This window comes from Macrosteles quadrilineatus, unplaced genomic scaffold, assembly GCF_028750875.1.
Source record: "Macrosteles quadrilineatus isolate MER2022 unplaced genomic scaffold, UCM_ALF_1.0 Scaffold_5__1_contigs__length_97177068, whole genome shotgun sequence".
NCBI lineage: Eukaryota > Metazoa > Arthropoda > Insecta > Hemiptera > Cicadellidae > Macrosteles > Macrosteles quadrilineatus.
In genome coordinates, this window is record NW_026542598.1 from 16,010,980 (window position 1) to 16,033,604 (window position 22,625).

The 22,625-nt window shown below is 32.8% G+C and overlaps 2 protein-coding genes across 2 annotated transcripts in view; both read right to left on the reverse strand.

Moving 5' to 3' along the window:
* Positions 1–16,781, reverse strand: part of LOC128993907 (tRNA pseudouridine(38/39) synthase-like) — a 28,571-nt gene extending 11,790 nt beyond the window's left edge. The window contains exons 1-4 of the mRNA XM_054418008.1: positions 16,570–16,781; positions 5,387–5,511; positions 4,205–4,406; positions 633–827 (exon numbers count right to left, since the gene is read on the reverse strand). Coding sequence (XP_054273983.1) covers positions 633–827; positions 4,205–4,406; positions 5,387–5,511; positions 16,570–16,647 — 600 coding nt within the window. The 5' untranslated portion in view covers positions 16,648–16,781. The remainder of the gene's footprint in view (positions 1–632; positions 828–4,204; positions 4,407–5,386; positions 5,512–16,569) is intronic.
* On the reverse strand, positions 7,447–16,659 carry LOC128993906 (merlin-like). Its single transcript, XM_054418007.1, has 2 exons — positions 14,530–16,659; positions 7,447–11,542 (listed from the first exon to the last, which is right to left on the reverse strand). The coding sequence occupies exon 1, from the start codon at positions 16,456–16,458 to the stop codon at positions 14,590–14,592; it is 1,869 nt and encodes a 622-aa protein (XP_054273982.1). The 5' UTR covers positions 16,459–16,659; the 3' UTR covers positions 7,447–11,542; positions 14,530–14,589.
* Positions 16,782–22,625: the final 5,844 nt, after the last annotated feature.

The window sequence follows — 22,625 nt, forward strand, 5'->3', positions numbered from 1 at the left end:
GAGTTATTTGTAGATTTATTTAACCTTATCTGTTGTAGCCTATTGTTGCATTCTTGTCAATAGTTCAACAAATCAATAGTATAATGTATGGTAACACAATCGTAATAGACAAAATGATTGAATCACAAACTGAACAGCTGCTTATTTTGCATTAGGAATAAATTGAAAACAAGTTGGAAGATGTTTTCAGAGGTTATCTTTACATGAAATGTATTTTTGTTTTCTAAGTTGTTTTGTTGATAAATGTTGCAATTTGACAAAAAATATAGTTCATCACACAGGCAAAAAGTTTCTTTTCAACCCTCGCTCATTTTATGACCTTGGCTTCGCCTCAATCAAAAAGATAAGGTCGACAAGATTCATTTTAGGCCCTAGTGATGAAATATACTACAGTATATATATTTTTTAAATTCTACTACATTGATATTGTCCCCTTTAAAATAGTACCCTTTAGAGATTATGCATTTGTGACAAAGCTTTTTCCAATCCCCGAAACACTTCTGAGACACTTCCATGTACTAACTTTGAAACTATGATATAGAATGGTATAATTTCCTGTGTAGTAGGAATATATGCTACAGTTTGAGCCACAGATATTCTCGAACACCTATTGTGAAATGACAAATACTTACTGTCAGATCTAAATCGCCCCTAGGAAAGAGATATTTATAAGTTCTCTTTTTACAGTCAAACCTCGCACTAAAGCCATCAGGAACTTGTTTCCAGGCAATTACTATGATGTTGTTTGGTAGAAGACTGTTCAACATCTTGCAGTATTCCAAGGGTGGCTCTCCTTCCTTAGCAGCCCGAACCGTCAAACTTATGACCTATAATAAGAAATATAATTTTTATATCATTAACATGTTGATGATACATCCTTGATAAACAGGTTCAATTTGGCTTGTTGATTCTATGTGAACAAGCCGAACTGACAAACCAATTTGAGACAGTGTATGTGGTTGAAACAGTGTGAGTTCAAGCCAGAAATTTGATATTGTGACTGAAGTAGACATCCCATCTATATGGACCAGCTGTCTCCAATTTATCATTAAAAAAGGTAAAGAACATAGTTGAGGGAGCCAGCCACAAAATGCGCTACTGCCTAGAACTCTGTTTCAACCTTATTTTTTGTTGCTGACCGAGTTCTTGGGTCTCAACAGTTGCTATAGCTTACAATACATCATTCCATTAGTTTGTCTTGGTAAACCAAATTGTGTATTTTATTTGGCAGAGATTAGTAATTTAGATCAGCACAACCTGTCAATGGCTCACATCAACTATGACGATTTTGTTTAAAAAACTGGCAAACTTTAACATGGGGATGGAATGTCTACTTGTATACATCAATAGTCAAAGGTTCAAGTCTTCAAATCAGCTGTTCTGACAATACAAGGCTATGGACACACTTAGCGACGGTCGCCGTGACTTTTTTTCTTGCAACCTGGTCGCTGAGGTGGCCATATACTAGCAACAATTTAAAACTTTTAGTTGACTTTTTAACCATACCCGTTAATAGTGTTTTGAAATGTTATCTATTATATTATTAAAGTGATACAATCAAATTTTATGTAAACGGTTAAGGTAATTTACCAAATAAAAATATAGGCATATGGAACATCAAAATGAAGCTTAGAGAGCGTAGATTTGCCGAAAAGTATTTATATGGACGAATTTCCTAAGGGCTCTGCCCCACAGGCTGATTTCCAAAGAAGGCTACGCCTGACATGCTTCCAATGTCTACATGATTTAGTTTAATTTAATAAAACGGCTGGTCAGTACAATGAACTGGTGTTTGTTTATTTACTCGAATAAGATGTTTGTGACGCTTTATGTAGATTGAGGAGGGTTATGTTTGGTTTTAAAGTGAGGTTGTATATGTTTTGTAAAGTATTGCTCAAAGTTTCATTTTTAAATTTATACTGTAATCTACATGTGAAGAGGCTTGAATAAAATTGAAGAAAATGGTAAAACATGTCATTCATAAAGCATCAATATGAAGCAATAATTGATTCTATTGCTACACTAAGGTATGTTGTCATATTCTTAGGGATCTATTAACATTAAAAAAGTAGGGGTTTGAAAGTAAGTAGGTTTACACTTTTTATATACAGATTTAATCGACTTGATTCCCGTACGTAGGACAGGCTAACAGCTAGTTTAATTTAATGTTACGATTTTCATTCCTTGTCACCAAGTTTGGCCGTAGCCTTAGTGTCACACCAAACTGACAAACCAAATTGAACAGGTGTAGAAGGTTTTACAGATTTATCAATAAAATGTGTTGAAATCTTCTCTAAACTACATGTTTTTTTACCAATGTTTACTAATTGTTTCAACTAAATATAACAGTATATTTAGTAAATAAAAAAAAGAAAAAGAAGAATAAAAAGAGAAACATTGAGTTGACATCAAAACACACAAGTGTTTTCAGACATGAGAAAGACATGAGAAGTTTTTTTTTTACTCACGCCTATGGACGTACTAAATTAGAATTTTCCACTTTAAGCAGGAGGATGTACAAAACGGAAGTGATTGATTTTCCAGTGAAAATAAATTATTTTATTATAGTTAGGTTCCAAATTATTCAAGCGTTCTGGGAGTTTTGAAATAATATTTACGGTAATTAATGTATTTGACTTTATATGTTACTTTATATCAGAAAAGAATGCAATTTTCCATTGATGAACTCAGAGAAGAAAGTTAGAGCCAAAATACCTTAAATGTTGGCACTTCTCCACCCTATTCTTAAACTGTGTCTTCTATAATATTACTACTAAATATTTGTTTTCAGCCTCAAAATAAAAATATCATTTAACTCAACACTGGTCAAACTCTTCTAGTTGGGAAAAAAAATAGACTGAAGGTCTAGTTTTATTCAAAAGCCCATGTTTAGGCCTAGTTATTTTACCTTAAAGGGGATGAGTTTATCACAAACATTTTATATTTTAACACAATGTGAAAGTTTGCAAGTCAGTTTTGTCACTTTTTTAAATATACTAGTAGTCGTCCAGTGGTCGAAAACTCGACCAAAAATATGTAATGTACCTGCATTAAATATTGGGTTATGATGTAGACATTCCATCTATATGGACCATTTGTCGCCATTTTTTAAATTAAAAACATGTAGTTGTGTGAACCAGTCACAGTATGCGTGTCTAAAATTTTATATTTTCTATCTTATTTTTTGTTGCTGACAAAGTTGATGGGTCATAACAGTTAGTTGCTATAGCTCTTAATAAGTCATTCCATTAGTTTGACTTGGTAAAAATCATCGTGTATTCAAGAGAAATTAGTCATTTAGATCAGTGCAATCTGTTGGTGGCCCACATCAACTACGAGTACTACGACGAATTTAATTAAAACTGGCGACAAATTTATCATTCAAATTTCAAATATATTTATTTGTGATAATACAACATATCGGCCTCGCCAAGTATACAAAAGTTGTGGGCGAGGTCCAATTGATTCACAAAAATTAAGAAAGAAAATTTACATTTTTTCTTTTTAACAAAAATATAATATAACATAGGGATGGAATGTCTATAATATAAACATAGGGATGGAATGTCTATAGTTCGGCCGCTTAGAAAGCGACCTCCTCCAGCATTGGTTTAGCATTAGCGCGCAGGTCGTTTTCTAAGCGGCCGAACTATAGTTGTAAGTCAAAGGTACAGGCTTCTCTATTTTCACCCCACGCTGTAAATAAAACATGTGATTGTAATTTATTCCATTTGTTTTGATTTTCTGTTTATATATTTGTCATCAGCATGGCAACCCATAAAGCCCATGTTAATTTTTTTAAAATTTCAAATTCATTTTTTGTGCTTATATTTGAGCCTATTTTAATTTTTAAAGAGATTCTGTACATCTACAGGAAAATATCTTTCTAACAGTATGCATAGATTTCCCCTGCGATGCACACAAGCTGAGAAAAAAGGTTTTAAAGAAACATGCTTGTCTATTAATAATAGATAGATAGATTCTCTTAGATTATGTTAAATATGACATTGTTGTAAAATAAGACATAGACTGGCAATATATAGGACAGCATAGGTCATGAAGCAGACTGTATGTTCAACATAGGTTCTTTCCAAACCTCTACGTCAGCTACTGGTGCACAATTTAATAGCACAAATGTTACACAGTTTTAACTAAACTGATGTTTGTTCCCAGAACGCACCAGGTTTTTTAAAATAGGTCTTACCTGATCAAAAGCGCTCACGGTCTTGTCCGTCCTACCACATCGGAAGTAGTTGCAGGTATCCTTGCTTTCAACAAGACAACTTTTGTGAAGAGCTGCAAACAGATGATGCTCGATGGTATCACAGCTCTCCTCAAGAGCAGCAAATCCCTGGTAGTCCCAGCCAAAGTATAAAAGCTTAAATGCCACATGCATTTTTGGATATCTACAATGAAGATTGTAAATTAGTTTTTGGGAGTTTGGCCACACTCCACACTAGTCAATTGTACTCAGGAAGCTAAAACCTATCCTTACAATAAATAGGTATTACATGTGCGATTGAAAAACTTACTACCATGTGAGTTACAAATGAAGACCCGATTGATGGTAACATTTAGTATGTTGCTTCAAACAAAATCTTAAATATATCTGACCATACATAGGTAGCACAAAAAATTCAGAAACATTGGTTCCATAGTTAAAAAGCCAGATCCAATCGTCTGGCACAGGTGAGCACACATCTAGGTTGTGAAGTACTGCTTGTAAATGACAGCAGTTTACTATATAATTTAACTAGCTTACCCGTCACAGGTTGCTGCGATTTCAAGAAAGTTTCAGAGTCGGTTTGGCTCTTCAACTACTAAATTGATCTGCATAATTTTGGTCTTAAATTAAAAGCATGCAAGCACAGATTTACCATCAATCATCGGAATTCATTTATTTGGTGTTTATTTCGAGTAATGCGCAAAAGCAACTTAATCCCTATACATTTTCTATGGGAGTTAAATTTGGGTTTTCTTTTCCGAGTTTGTTTCGCTTCCAATGTAGGTCACGCCTTATAGATGTTGATAGTTCTGAGCGAAACTAGTTAAATTGATGAGTTGTTTTTTGTATTATATCTATAAACATTTTTTGATTAATTGCTTAACCCTTAAAGTATTTATTAAAAAACCATGAAAGTGATCGCCCCACTGCTATGAAAGCAATCCTAGTTTTAAATAAGAAAAACAAAACGGCAGATAGCCTATCTCACTAGGTGTTAGGATTTTCTTGATTTTTGTTTGAGTTGGACTCATCATAAGGTCTATTTCTAATTTTTTTGTAATTACTAATTGGGAACACCCTGCATAAGTTTTTACTGTTTGAGCAGGCAATTACTGTAGGCCTACAGCTAGTTCTAACCACCCCTACTTTTGTTATAATTACTTGGAAAAGTCAAAGGGTCGTTTCCTTTTGAGATTTTCTCTTTCATCTGATCCATTGTGCTTTGAGAGAATGCCTTTTAGCTGTTTATTGTGAGCTTCTAATTGCTTGATGCGTTCAATTAATTCCTGAAACAGATCAATTCAGTTTAAAGAAGTTCAGTTTAGACATGAACTAATCAGTTTTTTTTTTTAAGTTAACTAATAAAACTTGCTATTAGTTCAGCAAAATAAATGAAATTATGAACACAATTGAGTAAAATGCTGGTAGAAAACCTTTAAAGTTCACAAACAAATAATTAGATGCAAGTGAATCTATCAACATTGATTTATAGTGATGGTCTGCATTTACCTTTTTTTAGAGAAAGATTTTGTGATTTACGTTTTACCAGGATGGCAATAAAATTTTAAGTTCAAATTGGTAAGGTTAAATTAGAAAGTGTTATCATGAATGGCTGTTATGTGAGGATTTACTATGCAAGTTAGGAAACAAATACAAAATATACTGTATTCTAATGATGATGAGCAAAAGTCTGGTGTTTTGAACTGCCTGATACTGCAACCCAACATATACATTGATAAGAATAACTATTAAAAAATACTAGTTTTTAACTTTCCCACTTCTAACTAGATCACAAGCAGAAAAGCACATACTGTAGATTATGAGTTAATTACTACATGCAAGGCAACACATAAAAAAAAATATACGATAGCCATAAATTTACAATTTCAAAGTTAACACTTCAAAATTGATATAGGCTACCAACTATGGCTTGATAAAATGTTGGTTTCTTCACTATTTTCACCAACTCAGTAGAGTAATATTTGATTTGATTTATTGATCGACCACCCCTTATAAATTTATATTATGGCGTATTATATTTGTATTCATCTTGGATTTCAAACTTTAACAAAAATGTATGAAACCTTATAAAAAAGGTTTGTTTGGTAATTCAAAATACTAATTAATTATTAAATTAGACAATTATTTCTTTATTATTTCAACTTCTTTCAATTCTTGTCTATTTCACTTAAGTCACAAAATAATAACTCCTGTATATTTGAATCCATTTAAGGAAAAACATGATACTCCCAAATTAAATACAATAGCACATTTAAAAGAATTAATTGACCTACATTCTGTTTTAATATAAGTTGTGTGTTAGAAATATGAAGAGGTGTAAGCTATGACTTGAATCAGACTAAAAAATAAGTATAATAAAAAAAATGGGATTTACTTGAAATAACCTTATTGTTCGGTTGGAATTACTAAGTTATAACAGCAAGATTGAATTTGTCGGAATGCATTTTCGTATAAAATAGTTTTTAAGAAACAAGTCAAAATATCCAAATGCTGTATTGTTTAGCCCTTTGAATTGGTGACCGATCTTTAGTATAAAATGTTTTTAGAAACTTATTTGTTTAAATGTTACAAACATTTGGTGATTTTTTTTATAAGGAAGTTTTAGTCACTTTTCAATTCATTATTCAAAATCCTTTCTTTTTCAGTTTTTTTCTTCTGACAAGCTTTAAATATCAATTGTAAGGGCAATAGTTTTGCTGAAATCAAAAGGTATTTATTTGATTTTTGCTGTATTTGACAGTAAAAATATTAAATACAATAGATGAGTTGTAGTCAGTATCTGAAACTCAGTATTTTATAGGCTAACTAGATCAGATTTAGCACTGTCCTCTTGAGTTACATAATTAGCTACAATGTGTAGAGATACACACAAAATAAAACTAATAATTTCTATTACTTTAATTGAATTTCATTCTAGTACCAAAAGGGTTATTTAAAAGGTTTGATTCTGAGCAAGTCCTTAGATACTTTTTTGTTAACATGCTAAAAGTATTTGATTTACACTCAAAATCATAAAAACAATTCAGTTCTTGCAAGCCTGGTGGATTTTTTATATTACACGCTTCAATACTTTACCCATGCTATTGAAATATAAATTGCACCAAAATTCAGATTTTTTCCCCACAACCAATTGCATAATTTTAGGAACAGTAAATAAAAACACAAATGGCTTATAAGACAATAGTTTCTATTTAATATTTTTACAAAAAAATAAAGGACATGCTCTCTGAAAAAAATATTTACATAAACTTTTACCATAAATATTTCAACATTTTAAATTAAGAAAACAAAATCAACACGTAACATTTTGAATTGGATAGCTTATAAACATGATGTATTATTTAAATAACAGAGTGTACTACAATAAAGTGTTAACATTATTCTTGAGTTTTGAGTATAAGGAACTTTTCTGGCTTAGCCACTAAAAGATAAAAAAATATATTTTCAGAACTCTATTATGAAAACAGGTAAGTTACTTATGTTAGAAATAATATTGATAGGATATTAAAAATAAAAAGTAACCTGTTACAAATAGTTGAACAATAGCTAAGGGGTATAATCAGAGTCAAGTCACCAACTACATTTAAAAATAAATACAAATTAACAAAGCTTGGTTATATTAATTATCATCAAAGTAAAACATACTAATAATATAAATCAGGGGTCTCCAAACTGCAGCTCGCGTTGACATGAGCGATGTGTGATATGATTTTAGCCGTATTTTCAGGTCCTATTTTCCAATATGTCTCTATCTAAAACAAAATTGTATGGCCAACCATTTAAAAATAAAAAAAATAAATTTTATTTGATACAATTATTTGTTTGTAGTGGTTGTTTTGCACATTTTATTATAGTGATGACGGATATCTCACTACAGAATAACTTTCAAGTATTATATGTTAGGTATTTTCTGAATTATTTTACTATGCTTCCAGATTTTTTTATAAACCAACAGAAAATAAAAACTAACTAAAAACTAACAAAAAAAAAACTAACCATCAAATTATTCCTACCGGTATCCGAAAAGGGAGTTTTGCACTTAAACCCCCCTTTTCAGATTGCAAGAGATAAAAACTTTTTCTTCGTCAAAGTGCTTAAAATGTTGACTTTGCAAATAGTTTTGCAAAAACTTCCAAGGGAGGACCCCCCTCTCCCTATTCCATACCCCCAAACCCATAGGTAATCATGGCTCGACTGGACTCCAAAATATTAAAATCTGGCCCTTGTGTGACAACGTTTGGAGACCCCTGATATAATTCATGTTAACTAAAGCGCATGAACAGTCCAAACACTAAGGACATTTTTTACTGTTTATCTTCATAAAGCACTAAAGGGCAATACAATTTAAGGCACTAAGAAAAAACTCTTAACATTTTTTGATACAGGCACTTTTATCATTACTTTATTAGTGAACAAATTACTAGGTCAATAAAACCTTCTTTATTAATCTAGCTTTTAAGCGCAACAAGGATTCTTTTTTACCTGAATATTTAAATCGGCATATTTATAATTAAGTTACAGCCTTGTGGATTGGATTTGAAAATTAATATAAGTATTGTAAAAGGACACAAATTAAAATAAATACATTTGCTAAAGGTAATTTAATCCATACCTTTTTGTGCAATATTCAAACAGCTGTAAGTTTGTGCCTAAGAGATATGGGTGAAATACCCAATACATTTTATTATTATTGAAGTTGTCATATAAAATATCTTGACAATGAAGTAATGCAGACAATGTTAATGCTTACTTAAAACTCTTGAGATTATTTTAGGAAATGTCAAAATGTTTGGATAGAGATTTTATTGAGCTTGTAGAATAGTACAGATGTAAATTTTTAAATTTTATGGCATGTTCAAGGGAATGACAAAAATTACCTTGATCTAGAGGGCCTTATAATGTAGGTTATTCTGCAATACAGTAAATATTTTGTTAATCCAAATCACACAAAACATTAGACTTAGATAATGTACCCACAGACTTTGTACAACTGTCCATTCATTGTAAAAAATAAAGTTTATAAACATGAGTAGGCTACATAAATTTACTTGTCTAAAATTATAATTTGTAAACACCAATCCATTAAAAACATTTAAAGTGTATGTTATACCTTTTTTGTCAAAATTCCGTAAATAGGAATTTGGATTGAAAACATTAATATTTCCCAAATACTTTCATTAAAGCACAAGTAAAATCGATTCTACAATTAAAATTCTTACCAAGTAACGCTGATTAACGGTACTCAACTGTATTATTTAAAAATAACTGAACCAAAAATTAAAATAAAAAACAAAAAGTCTATGAGTCAACGAGTTTCTAACTTGATTAGACTAAACTATTTTCTCTACTTCTATGTGGGGAATATGATTGCATTAGGAACTAAATTCATACATTCAAATATACAACATATTATAAACCTACTCAGGCACCCATCATAATCTTAAAACTGACACAGCCTTATACAATTTGTCAGAATTGTCTACTTACTTGTATGACTTTACTAAACTTGCAGCCTTTAATGCAAATGACTGGGGCTACCATGAAGCAGCAAAACCAATTTTTATTAGGGGGGAAAATGTAGATACAAACATTACAATTTATAATAAAATGTTATTTTTTGTATTTAAGTACCGTACAATACAACTTCATTAACCACTGCTATATTAATATATAGGCCTACATTACCAAACTCAGACGTATGAATTTTGATATAACATGCATTTCTTAAACTTTTTGATAAAATATAGTTTTAAAGTATTTAATAAACTTGAAGAAAAAATTTATGGAGGAAAAGTGTTGAACTCTAACTTTGTATCTCGAACTAACAAAATTTATAACTAACCTTGAAATAAACAGTTGCAAATGTGTAGGCAAAAGAATTCCAAAGCTAGCATGTACCTTTGATTTCAACAGTCCATGGTAGCCCAATATAAAGCTTAAAGACTTAAAACATCTATTATCACTGAAAATAGACACAGAAAATTACCACAATTATTGTAACATTTGAAGTTAGCTTTGATTACTTGTAAAACAGGAATGTGTTACTATTGACTGACTCATGTTCTGGTTTAGAAAAGTTGGTATTTACAATTGTTGGAGAAATTGATGACTTTGGGATGGAAGAGTAGATTGTTTTCTAAAACAGATAACTAATTCATAGAACCAGGACAAAATAGATAATGACATCAGCTAACTCTGACTTCAATGAGCATCAAACTTAATTCAAAATTACACAGCTGGGCGATAAAGATGAGGAATCTAATAGAGAGTACACTTAATCTGTGCTAAAAATATTTTATATTATACCTTAACTACAATATACACATTCCCTAGATTTGATTTTGTTTGTTAAACACTATATCAACAAAACTAGAACACAAAGATACAATAAGATAATGATAAAGCAAAAATATAATAATGAAGCTGAAATTTTGGAATACAAAGCTCTAAAAACGTGTCCTCATGAATCTAACAAGCAGGTATTTACAAACAACAAGCAAGATAACAAGTTGCAGTAGGCTTATAATAATAATATTTAGAAGAATATGAGCAACACTTTGGTCTTTTAAATATTTATCTAAATATTTGTCTGTAGAATTGAAATACCATAATTATTCACCTGAACAGGAAGATCTTGAAAATGTTTATTAAAATGTTTCACTCAAACAACATTATAGAACAGTACTTCAGTTAAAAATAAACAAATCGTGCACACGCTTTAACAGAGGAAATGATTTTACCTTATCCTGTCTCAGGTAAAGTTAAGGCAGGCTCAATGAAGTTAAAGAGAAGAAATGTAATGCATTTGTTTAAACATTTTGCTAATTTGTTATTTAAAAAAAGAGAGAAAAAAACAGATACTGTTTTCCAAGTCATCATAAAACTTACAATTGTATGTTTGTCCAATGTAAATAGGCCGTCTTAAAGTATATGCAGTTAATTTAAAAAGTTTAAGTTGACCAATTTACATGGCGCAGACACAATTATTTTTTCTCTTATTACCTATAACTCACAATGCAATTTTCAAATAAAGAATGGATCATATTTTAATATTATTTTCGCATTTCCACTTTAAAATGTTGTCTTGAGGTATGACTATTGACTAATGAGATTTACTCGCATGACTGGACATTGTCTTGTCCTACCCTGGTAAGGTAGTCTGCCTCGACTTACTTAACCTGAGACAGGGTTTAGACCTGTTGGTAAAATTATCTTTGTAACTCATTAAAAAACGTTTGTATGAAAGCTTCAAGTCTTCAACAAAGGTACGCCTGGATTCTTGTCCAAAGTGACCAACTGCAAAGACAGAGAATATATATTTAGTAGGCTACTTAATATTGCTAAGTACAACCTACGTGATCTACTGAAATAATCAAAAAAAACTTCAACTCGAATTAAAACTTATTGTAACCAAAATAATGGACTTCTTCATTAGACCTTAAGCTAATGGGGACTATTTCAATTTTCTAGAGACTAGATGTTACGTCTTTCAAGGATTGGTATCGGTAAGTCAAAATAGAAAATAATTTCTAAAGCTAAATAAAAAAAACGTTTAAAGGTAGGCTTCAGAATAGTGTCTTATGTTTGTAATAGGTATTACGCAAACTTTTGTATAAATTATAATAGGCATAGGCCTAGGTAAGTCTGGAGGAAAAGAAACACAGATATTTTACCAAATAGGCTAATATCTGCAAATAAAAAATAAAAAAATACAGCAGACTATTGTATTTTGAAACAAATGGGACCAGGACCTCATATTATTAAAACAGATACTTAATGGATTCAGGCTTCTGGAGGTTTTTCAGTAAATAAGAAAAAATTCCTCCAATCCTGGCCTAGGATATATAAAATCTCGATTAGTCTGAATGTGGTCAAACCAAAATTGCACACGTCGCATTTCAGGAAATTGCACACTCATCTCAGAAGAGAATCACGATTAAATTATTCTAGATAACTTAACTTATTAAATTTTGCTAAATAAATTAATTGTTCTTTATTTATTGCATTCCCCTAATAAGTCTTAATATTTCTGGCGACTCTATACTCACACCACTAAATTATCTCTTGCTTTTACAGCTACAACAGGTTGGTTACCGTACTTATCAGTCCAGGTAGGCCTGCAATGATATTAGCGAATTTCCCTATAGGGAAATAGCTAATTACGGGCTAGGTGGCACGGTAAGGCCTAGTCCTGGGACCAATTTACTTTTTCATTTTGATGTTCCCAGAGGCCAAAAACGCTAGGGCCTATTCGTTGAAATTTATATACTGGTATCTATATAGTTACATATGTAGTACCGGTATGTGTCCGTAAATGCGATAATTTGAGTAATTTTTGTCCGATTTTGATGAAATTTGTTTCAAAGATGTAAGGCAGGATAAACTTGAATGAGTTCGCAAACCAGCATGATCGAACCATGAGAACGGGATAAAAATTAAAAAAAAGTTTAATGGGGTAACAATTTTTTTTTTCATTTTTGACCCTCAAAACACAAAATTTCCCAATTTTTTCTCTAGACCTTTTTAAAGAGCTTAAAAATGAAAACCGCTTAGTCGGCAGGTTTACTGCGGCAGGAGTAGCCTATTTATTTTTTTAAATGGGTTTGTTATGACATACAAAAAGGGAGCAAAACAATCCAAAAGTACAGTAGAACTCCAATCATCCGAATTAAAACTTAGTTTGGTCCATAACTCATTCGGATAGGCTAATAAAAATTTGGATAGTTAGATTTTTACCGAAATTTGGGATATTTTGCAGAAAAAAGGCCATTTAACAATTTTAAAATCCCAGAACACAAGACCAGGAAGATAGAACAACGTGATACGTGAACTACGTGATAGAAAAACTCAAGCTTTTACCGCAATCACGGTGGATGATTAAGATTTTCCAAGATCAAGGGAGACGAAGGTAATGTCTTAAAGACAGAGGATGATATTCAAGATTTGGGCGCAACGGCAGAGAACGGTGACAATTTTTCCTTGACCCTGGGATACCTATATTTTACATTTTACTGGGATCTTGTAAACGTGACCGCAAAAGACAATAAAATTACTACCGCAGAAGAGTTTTTGGATTTTGTCATGATCATGGCACCTGACTTCTTAAGCAACGCTTCCTATTTTTTTTTTTTTATTCTTTTCTTAAGCAATTCGGATAGTTAAATGACGACCACGGCTGAAAAAGCTTCCAGCGGGATATCTACAAGTATGCAAGTAAGTAAGTAAGTTAAGAGTTCTACTGTACCGGTAATCAAACTTTGAAAGACTAAATCTATACTTAAATCTATCTATCTATATATTAATAGGCAAGCATGTTTCTTTAAAACCTTTTTTCTCAGCTCGTGTGCATCGTAGGGAAAATCTACGCATACTGTTAGAAAGCTATTTTCCTGTAGGTGTGCAGAATCCCTTTATAAATTAAAATAGGCTCAAAAATAAGCACAAAAAATGAATTTAAAATTTTGAAAAATTTAACATGGATATTATGAGTTGCCATGCTGGTGACGAAATAACAACGAAATATAAACAGAAAATCAAAACAAATGGAAGAAACTCCAATCACATGTTCTATTCAAAGTGTGGAATGAAAATAAAGAAGTCTGTACATTAAATATTTTTGGTCGAGTTTCGACCACTGGACGACCTCTAGTACTTTCTTATTAAATGGCAACCATACAAAGTGGGTATTTTAAGTCAAGTATGAATGAACATGAGTGTAGGATGAGTGGCGCGATCTTGTAGTCTTGTTAGTGACTATAGCCTATGCTAGGAAAGTTTAACGTAGACAACAAGTAAAGCGATTCGTGTTTTTGGAGTTCTAATGTAATTAGACCTTTAAAAAGACTAATCTGAAACAAAACAAAACGAAGACAACAAATAACTTGAACTGTACTGGTGCTAACATAGCGATGCATTTAAGATTATTAAGCAAGTTTTGGGGTCAAATTTGACTGGAAGTTACGCAGCTTAACAAGACAGATACCGTTTAATTTTCCTGTTAGGAGTAGGTCTAACACACAGTAGAAGAAATTTCACACAGTGATAGGGCTAGGGTACTTCAAAGGTTTGATATTAAAAAAATCAAATCTTAAAATTGTGACTTGCTTGCCAATGCAGGTGGTTGTTAAAAACACACCTGTTAGAATCTTTGTCGGCACCAAAAGAGTTTACCTATTTCTACAATCATGTAGCTAAACAAACAGTTTTAGAAACTAAAAACTCAAAAAGAAAATAAAAATTTAATTTCAAACATACATAGCAATTTAAAGGAGGCTTGTATTTACCTTTTTTGGAAGTGTAGTAGGATGAAGCATCAAATTTCACTAAGTGCATGGAAATATTGTTTACAGTTCCTCAAAAAATGCAACTCTTGCTTTGGTAGAACCAGATTTAACTTTTTTCAAAGTAGAATACTTAGTTTCACCCATTCTGACTTGCTCGTTATGAAGAGCGTCTAATTCACTTTGCTTTTCCCCAACTTTTAAGACTTCTATTTCCGTGCGCAGGTCCCTCAATTGGTTTTGTAGATGTTTACTTTTTTCTAAATACTCTACTCGTTCTTTTTCAATTTCAAGCGATAGCTGTTTCATATCATTATCTGGTAAACCGATAAGATCAAAAGATGAAATATCAGTGGTAGAGAGTGATGGTTTAGGATTCAGTTGTAGTGCCTGCAAGTCAAGAATAGTAGTAGGATTGTAGAGACTACCAATTCCGTCATTGTTACACATGTTGTCATCTGGAGGGGATAGAACGGGCTCTGGGTACAGATTTGACAGACTTGATGAAATATACGCATTTCTAGAGAGAAACTCGAGAAGTTTTTCTTTAGCTTGTTTCTCAGCAAGTCTTGCACGAAGAAGCTCATCCTTTAAGCGGTTTGCCTCGGCTGCACGCCTCTCGGACTCATCAACCAACCGAGCAGTTAACTGTTCAGCTTCTCTTGTTTTACGTTCTAAATATACTTTTTCTTCTTCAGTCTTAAGAGCTGTTAAGCGTATTCGGGTGATTTCTTGTTCAGCTTCTGCTGCTTTTTGACTCAAGAGCATAGCTTCTTCTTCAGCCACTCTCGATTTCTCAGCTAGTAATTCAGCAGTTTCTTCAGACCTCCGCAGAGCTTCATTTGCTAAACGAATTTCTTCTTGGTATTGCAACAGCCTTTGTTCCATAGCTGCTTTTTCTCTTTCAGCTGTTTCTCTTAGTTGTTTTTCACGTGCCAATTTGTTTCGTTCTATTTGCCTACGGGTTTTTTCTTCTTTTGCTTGTGTTTTCATTTGCTGTACCTCCATTGAATCAGGTTTTCTTCTTCTCATAAATAGATCATGATTGCCTATACATAAATCCAAAATTAGTTTGTTCATCCTTACTTTGCGTGAAAAGAAAACACAATTAGGTGCTGATTTATCAACAGGTTTTATTGTGAATTTCTTCTCATCAAAACTAACATGGCGAATTTCAGACCATGGAAAACTGGTTTTAGGAGTCAGTTTGTTTTCTTTTTCATACATATTCAAGCCTAATGCAGTTACCCCTAGCCAGAGATCAGTATCTTTCTTATTACTAATTGGAAAATAATTTACACCATACATATCCAGGTCTTGGGCTATTTTTAAGTATTCCATTTCTGCTTCATCTCTTGACATACCCCGATGATCTGCGTACCAAATTTTAATTCTATCCTCCCACATTTCAGGTGTCATCTGGTATTGGTCAATTACTCGTTGAGGAAGAAGATCTTCACTTGCTAACATTCCAGGCTTGTAAGTTGTATCATCATAATCACCATATTTTGCTTGTACTGCATATGAGGCAAGAAGGACTGAAGCTTCAGGGGGGCAATAAATGTCCATAGATAAAATAGCTTGTTTAACTTGAAGAAAAAACAGGTGCTGTGTTACTTCTTGTACAAGCTCCTCACCGACATCTTCGGGGTAAAATTTAGCTAGGAACATAAATGCCGTAGTTCCCGGTTGCTGGAAAATGGCCTGATCTTGAACCTTTTTATCTAACTTCAGCCAAGATATAAAGCCTTTAGAATCTTCATACTGAAGCCCAAAATACCATGTTTCCCGCAGGCCAATAGTTCGACAAACTAAATCGAACAAATCTCTTCCTGTAGCTCGCCATTCTAAGTTGAACTCCAACTCAGCATCTAATGTACACACTTTAACTGGAAAGGATTTTCCTGACTTCTTCCTTAAAAATTGTGGCATTTTCGTATAACATGATTATTTAAGTATTTAAGATAAAGAGTTGGTAGGCTACCTACTGTACAACTATTATCAAATCCATCACAGTATGTAAACTTGAATTGGCCTACCTACATTTTTGGGCAATTCCGTGAGTTCTTCACTAGTAAATGTTTGCTTTCTTCTTTTCACACCTGCTTTAGCACCACTCATAACTAAAAGTAATTTAGTCTTTTAACTTAGATAACCCTTTTCAAAGGGAAAAATGTAGTCCTGTTGGCTGATAATAAAATGTTAAGTTAACCAAAGAAAAGGAAAATTTACTTTTGTCCTGTTATCTCACTTCACTTCTTCACTCTTCACTTCACTATATACCAACTACCACTACCACTGTCCAGTGTCCACTACCATTGAATTGGATTGGGATTGGGATGAATTGATGTGATGAATAATTTCACTACCACCACTACACTGTCAAATTAGTATAGTAATTGTTTTGATTTGGTTGTTATTGTTTTTAGTGTTTTTATAAAAAACAAAAACAATCAAATCAAAACAAAAAATACATACTAATTTGACAGTTACAATCAGGTGATCTTTTGTTTGCAATCTGAGTGACGTCAGAATATGACGGGAATAGCACACCTATGTTTTTTCCATCCACCATGGCAGCAGCCAGGCTGGCCGGCTACAAAATTTTTATTTCAGCTGTGGTTTTTCGAATCGGACAAAATGAAAGCACTCTATTTTGGCTGTCATGGCGTGGCGTCACTCTCTTCTCTTAAAAAATTTCCCCTCCGCTAGCTGTCTTCCAGACCACTTGGGTGTGTTTTAATTGTGAAATCTTGCTGGTTGTGGTTTGTTGGGTTTGTTTTGTGTGCCTTTAAAACGAAGTGGACTGTGACAAAAATATCGGTGTTGAACGTGTAATCGTCTGCTAAAAGTAACTACCCTCCTTGTGGAACATAAAATATAAAAACTATGCCAACAAACCATTGAGGTATAACTTTTTCACATATGCGAGTTTTCAAGCTACACGCCAGCATTTAAGAAGCCAGCGAGTCGGATAGTGCGCTTGTTTTCGTTCACTTCACACGATGCTATTTCCGTTAGCCTAGCTGTCTTCCAGACCACTTGGGTGTGTTTTAATTGAGAAATCTTTGGTTGGTTTGCGTACCTTTAAAACGAAGTGGACTGTGGCAAACATATCGGTGTTGAACGTGTAATGGTCTGCTAAAAGTACCTATCCTCCTTGTGGAACATCAAATATAAATACCCCCGCCGCAGAAAACCTGCAGAAGCGAATTTCCATTGGCCTGATTGGATTTACACTAAAATGTCTCCTTAAAAATATCACATTTATTCCCTATTTAAATAACATTGGTTTAATGAGTACTTAGGTTTGCTGCAACAGGGAGGGTAAAAAGGTGTTTTTTTGTAAAATGGTTATAGTTGAGTATGCATTTAGAATGCATTTCCCAAATTTGATCAAAATATGATCATAAACAAACTACAACAGTTTACTTATTCTCTATAAGAATAACAATTTTAAATTTAGATTCTTTTGAATTTTCTCCGTAACCATTAAGCGCATTATAACAATAAAAGGTTAAATTACCTGTGTCCACCAGTCGATCCTTATGTGCTGTGTCCTATTACAGGATATGCATTTCGGCAGAATAAATTGCCATCATCAGTCCTAATACAAGACCTTGATCTTCCCCATTGGGTGCGTCTTGAAGTTTTGAAACACGTACACGAACTTTACACTTATATACATTACGAATAAAACAAACAAATACACAGTAGGCATATTTTTATTTTAGTTAATAAGGACATTTATACGCGCGTCGGTCGTGTGTCGAGACTTTATTGTATGTCATACCGATCCGGAACAACAACAAATGACGCATTATAACGCTTCAATATACTAAATTATTTGTTTTTTTAAGCCCTACAAAATGGTTTGGAAAGAAAATGCTAAATTTTAAGTTTTTAGGGTCAAAATGGGAAAACCCTATTTTTATCGAGTTGCGAGTAGGCATGTAAAGTAGCAGCAGAGCAGAGTCAACTTTTTATTTCTTTATTATGGGAGCGAGTACGTCGTTGACCCTAAAAACATAAAATTTTGGAATTTCTTTCCCAACCATTTTGTAGAGGTTAAAAAAAGAAATTAATGATTTAGTATATTGTAGCATTGTTGTATGCTTAATGGTTACGGAGAAAATTCAAAAAGTGTAAATTTAAATTTCCCATGTTATTCTTATGGAGAAAATGAGAAGTGTTGTAGTTTACTTGTTTATGGATATATGTTGATAAAAAATAGCAATTTTTTTATTTCATCCTATACTAATGACGTTTGGTGAAAAAAAAACACTTTATACCTTACCCGTAGCAGCCAACCTAAGCACTCGTTATATCTAATGTTATTTAAATTGGAAATAAATTATGTCTTTTTTATGGAATTTTTGATTAAATATGTAATCAGACAAGTTGAAATTCGCTTAGTCTGCAGGTTTGCTGCGGCGGGGGTATTATTTGCTTTGTTTCTGTTTTGTTTGAGCCACCAGAGGCCTTTTTGAGGGACAGAGATGCTGGAGGCTGAATTTTTATTTCAGGATTAGTGTTGCCTTCAGTATTATTTTGAGGCTTCTGATTGGCTGAGGGAACATCATTACCGCGACCATACAGATGATACCAACGGCCTCAATGGTATAGTGGATAGAGTGCTGGGCTGATGATCAGAAGGGCCCGGGTTCGAATCCCACCTGATGCACTATTTTTTTGAATTGGATTTTTCATTATCAACAAGTTTGGTTGGTTTGGTTAGGTTATGACGGTTTAATTTTATAATTAAAACATTATGAAATTGAAATTGACCCATTTATAGTTTTATTTTATGAACAGAAATTTTTTTCGGTTAAACCTTCATTTGATTTTTCATTATTAGCAAGTCTGGTTAGTTTGGTTAGGTTATGATAGTTTAATTTTATAATAAAAAAATTATAAAATAGGATTTGAGGCATTTATAATTTTATTTCATGAACAGAACTATTTTTTCGATTAATAAACCTTCATTAGATTTTTTCATTGTCAGCACGTTTGGTTGGTTTGGTTAGGTTATGACGGTTTAATTGCATAATAAAAAAATATAAAATTGAATCTGAGGCATTTATAATTTTATTCTATGAACAAAATAATTTTTCAATTACTAAACCTCCGTTATAGTCAATCAGAAGCCTCTAAATGACACTGTTGGCAAAATTAATCCTGAAAAACAAATTGTGCAGACTGGAGACTAGACTCTTCTTCTTCAAGTGCACTTGCAGGTGGCACAAACAAGCTTGGACACAACCTAAAAAACAGTAACTAACAACATAACATAACCTAACCTTACATACCACAAACACAACATAAAAAGAACACACTATTCTATTTTAGTTCAAATGTAGATAGGTAGTTGTATGCTGAACTATACATTTTTTACAAATCCAAGTTATAACTTTAAGCAATTACTTTGCGAATTAAAGCAAAACGATGAGTGGACAAAGTGAGAATTTAGTAAGTGAACTCTGTGATGATGTGGAGTTTAAAAACAGTGTTCAAGAATTTGAAAAGAGACTTTCTGCTTTGGGAGGTATTATCAAAACATGCTGTGAAAGTGGAGTTTATGCCAAATTGAATGCTGAAGATAAAGTTAAGTATGATTTGTTTTTGTCCTACACTTTAACATCTCTCTATTGGGTTTATTTAAGGACTCAGGGGGAAGACCCTGTAAATCACATAAAAACTGAACTTGATAGAGTGAAAAAGTACATGGACAGAGCTAAACAAATTCATGATAGGAAATCAATGCCTAGATTGGATCAAGGAGCTACCAAAAGGTTTGTTCGTAGCGGTTTATGGGAACCCAAAAGCAACCCAGATCGCAGTTCTGCTTCAAGAAAAAGGAAGCATACTAAATTTGACGATGAAGATAACAATTAACTTAGTAGACCGACATTAAGATCATGATTAGGCATATTGTAAGAAGTTTTTGTTAGGCTTCTGAAATAAAATGTTATATTCTCCTTTGTTAAAATTATTTATTAGCCTTACCCACTGTCAACACAGTAACTTTTAAGTTACCTAGTTAATCTATCATCTCACCTCATTTAGGCTAGCCTAGTTCTGTATTGCATTGAATATATCTAGCTGTAAGTGTGGATATGTCTTGTGGCAACTTAAAGAGTCTTTGGAGGCTTTCTTGGATAATTTCAAACAGCTGCTGAAGAGTAATTATCATCCAAAAATAGTTTTTCAAACACCAAAGCGATTATGATGTAAATATCAAGTATAACTTTCTATGAGATTAGAGTGATGTTGTTTGTTGTGTTGAATGTATTTCCAAGGGAGTCCATAGAAGCCAACAGCCATCTTGGATTTTCCCGCCATAAGAGCAATGCTAATTTTGTTATTTTCAAACAACCGCTGAAGAGTTATTTACCACCTCAAAATATTTTTTCAAATGCTAAAGTCATTGCAATTTAAATATCTAGTATGTGATATTAGAAAGTTGCTTTGTAGCTTTGAACGTCTAGGCTCCAAGGACTCTTAATAACTTAATGCTATTAACATTACTCTGGAAACATTTTGCTTATTGTCATGTGGGCTATGTCAACTGTCCTTAACACTCTCGTGAAGGGGCTAAGTAAATTTTGCTTATTCCTGAAACGATGAATTTTATATATGATGGTATGGTTAGGCTTACTGATTTGAATTTTATCTTTGGCAATGGCAAGGTTTCAACAAGGATAAGTTCAGCAGTTAGGAAAGCGTAAGAAAAAAGTACCTAGTAAAGTTGAGAAGTGTTTTGCAGGTCCAAATGTTTTACACGACAGTTAGTAGGCTTAATTGCTGGAACTGCTAACTTATTTGAAATTGGCTGCTTATGGAACCTTTTACTGCATAACTTTGTGAAGTTGGAATGGGAGTTAAGCTCTGACATAAAATATTTTATTCCATGTAAACTTGCTACAACAAATTTAATTCCTAGAGAATCAATTAAAGCCTCAAGTTAGATTGGTTTAATTTCTCCTAAACCCAATGATTTATATTATTTAATGAGGTATTGTTCAGTATCTTGCTCCTCCTCTTACATATTTTTGCAAGTTATTGGTGTGAAACTGGCAATAACTCAGCAATAAGTAGTGCACACGCTTGTTAAAATCTATTGCTGGCCATTTTGCGGGAAAATACGGCCATAGGGTAATACCATTGACTAATACCAATAATGTCATCAGATAGAGGACACTTTAACACACACAATATCAAGGTCATATATCTGGGAAAAATGCTGGTCATGAAAAAGGGGTGTAAAATCAGCAAGAAGTAGTGCGCATGCTTCTTAAAATTTGTTGCTAGCCGTTTTGCGAAAAAATACGGCCGCGTAGGGTAATACCAATAATGTCACGAGATAGAGGACACTTTAAAGCACACGGCAGTATCATGGTCATATACCTGGGGAATAAGTTGGTCATACGAAAGGGGCGTAAAATGAACAACCAGTAATGTTAAAACCTATTGCTGACCATTTTGCGGAAAAATACGGCCGCGTAGGGTAATACCAATAATGTCACGAGATAGAGGACACTTTAAAGCACACGACAGTATCATGGTTGTATACCTGGGGGAAAAGTTGGTCTTACAAAAGGGCGTATGAACTAGGCTAAACTAGGCCTAAATAAAGGGTGGAAAGCTGATAAACAAACTCAGCACCAAGTTTAAAAATTTAAAAATATATTTTACCAGGCCTAGTTTTTCTTTAATTTACATCAAGCATATCAATTTAGACCAGGCTACTAAATTCAAATATACAGTAAGCTAATTAAGTATTGTCTTGTCAAATACTGAAAAAAAAAAAAAATTTAAAGTTTGTAAAATGAACTAACTAATTCCTAATTTCAACATCCTAATCAGATTATAGTTATTTGTGCAACTAGTGAGAAAAGTGAGCAATTGACTCACTCGAGGCGAGTGAGGAATGGTTTCTCGAGTGAGGCAATTGTACTTTGAACTCGAGTTGCACATTATACTTTTCCTACAGTTACCATAAAACAAAAACATTTGTGAAGAAACATGAAGAAACATAACCTATTTTTACACAGAAGTGAACTTTTAATATAACATTTAATGTGAAGTGACAAATACAA

Excerpts from the sequence above, each read along its gene's own strand:
- LOC128993906 (XM_054418007.1), bottom strand. The coding sequence starts at position 16,458 with ATGCCACAATTTTTAAGGAAGAAGTCAGGAAAATCCTTTCCAGTTAAA.